Source organism: Chanodichthys erythropterus, chromosome 15 (assembly GCF_024489055.1).
Source record: "Chanodichthys erythropterus isolate Z2021 chromosome 15, ASM2448905v1, whole genome shotgun sequence".
NCBI lineage: Eukaryota > Metazoa > Chordata > Actinopteri > Cypriniformes > Xenocyprididae > Chanodichthys > Chanodichthys erythropterus.
This window is the reverse complement of record NC_090235.1, coordinates 2,342,295-2,348,294: the sequence shown is the minus strand read 5'-3', so window position 1 is coordinate 2,348,294 and position 6,000 is coordinate 2,342,295. Positions and strand designations below refer to the sequence as shown.

The following is a 6,000-nucleotide window of genomic DNA, read 5'->3' as shown; positions in this document are numbered from 1 at the left end:
TGTTTACTGGCAGGTTTTGCGTCTGGAAACATCTCTCATTTACATACAGCAAGAAAAGGTGCTGCATTCAAACAATCACAAAAGCAAACACGGACAAGGAACTTCAGAATATTTCGACTCTGAAGTAAGCTAAGATGCACTATCTCAAGTTAATTGCTGATTGTAGGAAAAGAGAAAAACACATGAATGACCAAATGGAGAACAACATTAATCAAGAAATGCTTCAGTTTTTATTTTACAATTAAGGGACAAAAACATTTTTTTTTCTTTTTTAATTAAGGGAATTGATGGGACTTTTCACAATGGCATGATAAAACATTGAAATGTACTGTATTTCATGTTTTGCATTGCTTGGTTCCCTCTCATACGCCATGCATCAACATCGATGCAACTCCTTCAGTCAATTCGTATTTACCACATCAGAGAACTTTGTTCAACTAAAGGATGAATCGTGGTTCTACAGCACATATACTGCATATACATCTCTGTACATATTATTTCCTTTTTGTTAACTATATATAAAATGACAATATAAAAGAATGCACACCATACAAACAATGTTGAGCTGCGGCAATTGGCAAGATATGATGATGGAAATTTACACATCTTCGCTGATCATTTAAATATATGTGCTGTATATAAGATTTCAATGAAGTCTTTACAGGTTGAAACCAAAGCGAAACCATAGAAAGAGAAATAGTGGTACCAAAGCATACGTTTCAAATTGCTACTGTATAAAATGATACTTAAAACAAAAAAACAATGATTATTAAAAACAAAGAAATGCCTTTGAAAAACCAAAGTGTATAATCATAGGCAGCCTGTCAAAATCTTCAATATCCTTCAAGGTTTAGAAGACTCAACAAAATCTACAATTCATTGTTTTCACTTCAAAGGGTTGCAGTTTGATTTATGTCAAGCCAATATCTGAAAATCTGAGCTCAAATTAACAAAATAGCTCTGTCTCATTTTATACATATTCTCATAACATTCAACACTACAGAGTGCTTTAATGAAGTCAGTCTTTTGATGTATAGTAAGTGTACAACGCAACTCATTCTATTCAGAAGTTCTTTTGCCATTTTCTTTTAGACCATGCCCATGGATACCATGTTTGTTTCATTTCCAATTCAACAGAGTACAAATTGTAAATTCTGTTTGAATATGAAGTCACTCAGAGAGAGAGAAAAAAACGAAAAAAAAAAAAAAAAAAAAAAATGCACATAACCGACACATATCAGATAAATACAGTACAAAGCAAGAAAGAAATCAAGAGACTGAAAAACGAGGGAAGAAAAAACAAAACAACGAAACAGATCATGGTCCAATCAGGCAGTTTCACGACAGAAGTTGGACTGATTTTGAAGGCTCAGTTCAGGCGCAGTGCAGTACAGTGATGTAGTGCAATGATTCTCAATCCAGTCACTTCACTGCCACCAGCCTGCTTTCCTTAGGCTTTTTCTAACTTTTCCAGCTCAGTAACAAAGATCAGATGGTCCTCCGGTGACTTTCCATGCGTTTTGCTGAGGTGCAGTTTCACTGCGTGCTTGCTGACAAAAGTCCTATTGCACAGTTTGCACTGAAATATGGAATTAGAGTCCTCATCAGTCAAGCCAAGGGCACTGAATGTCTTGTCTGTGATCATTTTTGTGACTGCTTGCTGGTCTCTTATGAGGTCTATTGATAACTTTGAGAGGTCTTTCAAGCTAAAGCCCAAGTGGGACTCTAAGTGGTTAATGTATGTGGAGGGAGTTCTGAACTGGGAGGCACAATCACTACACAGGAACAGTGGCTGGCCCGAGTCTATGTTCTTCAGAAACTTGGTTCCACCTGTCCGCCTGAGTTGGTACTTGACGTTTGCCAACCAGTGGGAGATGGTGGTCATGGAGAGACCTGTAAACTTACAAATATGTACACGCTCCTGAGGACCTAGGTCTGTAATGATGTACTTTCCGTCAGTGGTTTCTCGAAGGCTGGACGCAAACTGAGCCTGAAGAATCAACAGATGCTGAGGGTTCCAGTTTGATTGCCTGCCTTTCCTCTTCTGAACGGGTGAAAGATCCTCCAGCCCATCCTCAAAAGCACAGCCATCTGCATCGGACTTTTCGGATATAGAGGAAGGGGTTGACGACTTTGGCGTCAGGCGACCTGTGAGGTTCTTCACCATGTCAGAGATGTCCATTAGGGCATTCTCTCGAAGAGGAGATGAGACTGATTCAGACAACGTTGACAAGATGGGTCGGGTGCTGTTTGTGATGCTGCTGTTGCTGATAACCATGGATGAACAGTTGTTTATGGGCCCATTGCCACTTTTGGACTTCGTCAAGTCCATGGGCTGATCGTCGTCATTGTCATAATATCTGTTGATGGACTCGACTTGCTTGACCTGAGCGGGATTGTACATGGGCTTTTCAATCATGTTGTTGCTGATCTTGTACAGCATTGCTAGCGGGTCCAGGAGTGGACTGACTGTTTTGGAGGCCTTACCCAAATGAGTGTTCATGATAGACTGCAATGCACTGAGAGGGTTGACTAAAGGCTGCTCTGGTGAGTGGTCAGTGATGATTCCTAAATTATCGCAACCATTGCTGACTTGTGTTTTGTGGACATCCGTTCCGTTTTTTACAGGATTATCTGCATGGCTTTCCTTGTATTCTCCTTCCCGAACCGAAATGTGGTCTAGGTCTTTATCTACCATTCCATTCTTTGTTGGCTTGCTAAGATCTCCTGGTCTTTGAAGGTCCTTACGGTCTTTGAGGACAGGAGAGGGTAATTCAGCAGTGAGATGTTTGGAAACACGTTCAGTTGATTTTTCATCCCTGTCTTTCTTTGAAGGGATTTTTCCTGTTACTTTCTCCACTAACTCTTCCATTGCTAGAACATTGCTTTTATGGTTTGGAGGTGGTGATGGGCTGCTTGGAGAATGGATCAGAGTGCTGGAGTCAGAGGTCAAAGATTTCAAGCTGCTGGCGTTGAATGTTGGTTGAATCTGGACACTCTGGACAGCAGGTATAGATTGTTTCACAGATCCTTGGAGCTGGTAAGCGGCATGAATGCTGGGATATCCACCCCAAGTGGGCGTACCAGTCTGAGCCTTACTGATTGCACTGGAGACTGTATTTTCTAATGATTTGAGAATATCTAGTCCACCTTTAGGAGACTCTTCAAGATCCTCTTCTCTTAGATATTTGTAATGGCTGGTTTTGTCCGTTTTTTCCACCTTCTCAACAGGATCCTCTTTCTCTTGCTTAATTTTTTTCTCCTCAGGTTCTTCCACTTTCTCCTCCTCCAGCTCCTTTCTTTCATCCATGGTGGATGGGTGTATTGGTGAATCAGGCTGGGACTTGATAGTGGGAGCTGGTAAACGTGTTGTTGTAGGTGGAAGAGGAATGGATTGGATTTTCTCTTCCACCACAGGGTCAAACACTAATTGCTTTCCCTTTTTAGAGGCGGAGTTTGTGACTTTGAGAAAATGTCCAGTCACCATCATATGGGCTGTCAACTGCTGCAAGGTGTCATGGGAACTCCCACACTCCATACACTTAAGAATTTGAGCTTTTCGGGCCTCAAACTGCCAGGTATAACTTGCACCATTTTGGTAGCCATAACGGTTATTAGCTGTGACATATGGGTTGGAAATCTTCTGATCTTTGGTGGGCGCAGTCTCTGCCAATGGAATGCCAGGGGTGCTGGAGATCGACTCAGGTGAGCAAGGAGACATCAGGTCTTGGAACGCTCGCTTTTTGGTGGAGGGCACCAGCTTTGAGGCAAGAGCTGGCATTGGTTCTTTGAGAGGCACTTTCTGGTAGTGTTTAGTTTTGATCATGTGGACACTCAAGTCCTGTAGGGATTCAAATGAGTGGCCACAATACATGCATTTCAGGACTTTCTGAGCATCTTCTTTGCCCTCCATCTCCATTAAGGATCGCTTCCGTGGCTTGGACCATTTCTTTCCCCTGTCCTCCTCCTTGTCCTTGTTATCATCACGGTAATGGCCCGTTTCATTCATGTGCACCGTGAGACCTACAAGCGTGTCGTAGGCTGCACTACAGTCCTTGCATCTGAACTTACTGGCACCCGTAAACACAGGCCCATACAGCTTATTGTTTTGCCGGTACAGCTGCACTGTGCTGAAGAGACTTGGTTCAGGCATGAGGTGGTAGGGCGTATGCTGTAAGGTTTTAGCAAGTGCTGCTTGGTGCCAGTCATATGCAACACCCCCACTGTTAGCACCATTGATGTTTCCATTGTTGGCATTGTTTAATGTGGTGGCTTTTGTAGAATTGCTGCTCGGCGTCACATTTGCCTTTGTGCTAGCGCTAGCATTGCTGCTGCTGCTAGCTCCGCTGCTTGTAATATTACTTGCATGGCTGTTCACAACGCTGTTGTTCCCCTTGTGGCTGCTTGGAGTACTGTTAGTGCTACTAGCACTAACCTGCTTGCTTTTCATAATGTCCTTTGTGATACTCGACCAGGAAGCATCTGAAATCAGGTTTGCATAGACGGCTTTCATCTGCGCCAGGCTGTCCTGCAATGATAGTCCGGCATCTGTCTCCATGTCTTCAACTTCCTCTTTATCCTGGCCCTCCTTGGAGGAGGTGCTTTTGAAGTCAGCCAGGTGATCGCTGGTGTCGCTGAGGGGTGAGCCGTACCCAGCGTCTGGGTTGGTGCCATTGCTGAGTGGAGAATTCTGGTAGCTCAGCTGTTCACGCCCATCGTCTTCTTCATTGCACAGGTACTCTGCGTCCTGACCGTCTAAGGAGAGCCCGTCGTCCTGCAGGTGCTCCTCATCGATCTTAGCTGCCTTAAGCTCGTCCTCCGGCACATAGGCTGAGAAAACAAAACAGAGGGGAGGGAAGAAAAAAAAGAGATGAGACAAGAGCCCCCAAAAAGTGCATCTCTAACATGGATTGTTGAATAAGTAAATTCACTTTTACATTTTTTTTTTTTCTTCAAACAAAATAGGTGTGGGAAAATGTATCATTGCATGTGTGTGTGTATGCATGCCTACATAATGATCCTAAAGAGATTTTTTTGTCAATAGTCCTGGCAGAGGACACAGGTTTGCAATTATAAAGTGGCAAACATCCATATCTTGACTATGATAGATAGCCCCCTTCACTGCTGAGACTAACAAAGCTATCCTGTGTAACAGCTCAGCAAGGGTAAAGAGGGCAGAGTAGAGTCCTCTAAAGAAAAAAAAAAAAAAGTATCTAGAAAAAATAAATAAATCTTTAAAACAAATGAACATACTAAAAAGAAACATGGTAATGTCCTGGAATTAAAAACTGTACACTATTATAAATAATGTAATGAAAGCAAAGGATATTATTTCAAAATTTTAAAAAATATGCATTCATTTACAATCAATACTACAAAATTACCCCAACTCCCCACCCCTTTGTTTACAATAAAATTACACCATATAGACTACTCTCTTGCTCTTTCTTGTCCTCCTTTTCCCTGTAGTTAGAGGGCACAGACTGTGTGTGACATTGATCCAGTTCTCTCATGCACTAGCCAAGCTAGACTCCTCTGAGTGTGAGATTGCGTCTGAGTTATTGCCAGGGATGCAGCGCGGGGTGCAGCTTGCCTCAATGCTGTTGGCAGAGGCGATGGAAGTTCTCGCAGCGAGTCATGCTAAAATGCAAGAGGAAATGGCATGTCATGTTGTCATGGTCCATGCTGTACTAACTCTCAGGGAGTCAAGAGTGTGTGCAGCCACAGGAGAAAAATAGAGAGTGAGATAAAAGACAAGAGGATACATAACCAACTTTAGTGCACCTTCCTTCTAGTGATAGATATACTGTATTCCAACAATATTTCAGCATTGACCGATAACCATGTCTGCTTGGGCGATTAGCAGGATTTGTTTTTGTGTCCGTTCCAAATTTGTCAAGATTTTTTGTTTGCAAATGAGTGTTTCATTTTTGCAATTTTGAGTCCAATTTATGTTCTAGGTTAAGAAGCAAAAAACAATGCCCAAATAATTAAATAGAG

The 6,000-nt window shown here is 42.3% G+C and overlaps 1 protein-coding gene across 2 annotated transcripts in view; it reads right to left on the bottom strand.

The window, feature by feature from the left end:
• Positions 1-228: 228 nt before the first annotated feature.
• Positions 229-6,000, bottom strand: part of tshz1 (teashirt zinc finger homeobox 1) — a 39,477-nt gene continuing 33,705 nt past the window's right edge. For both annotated transcript variants that reach the window (XM_067411713.1, XM_067411714.1), the window contains exon 3: positions 229-4,830. In XM_067411713.1, the coding sequence (XP_067267814.1) occupies positions 1,451-4,830 (3,380 nt within the window). In that variant the 3' untranslated portion in view covers positions 229-1,450. The remainder of the gene's footprint in view (positions 4,831-6,000) is intronic.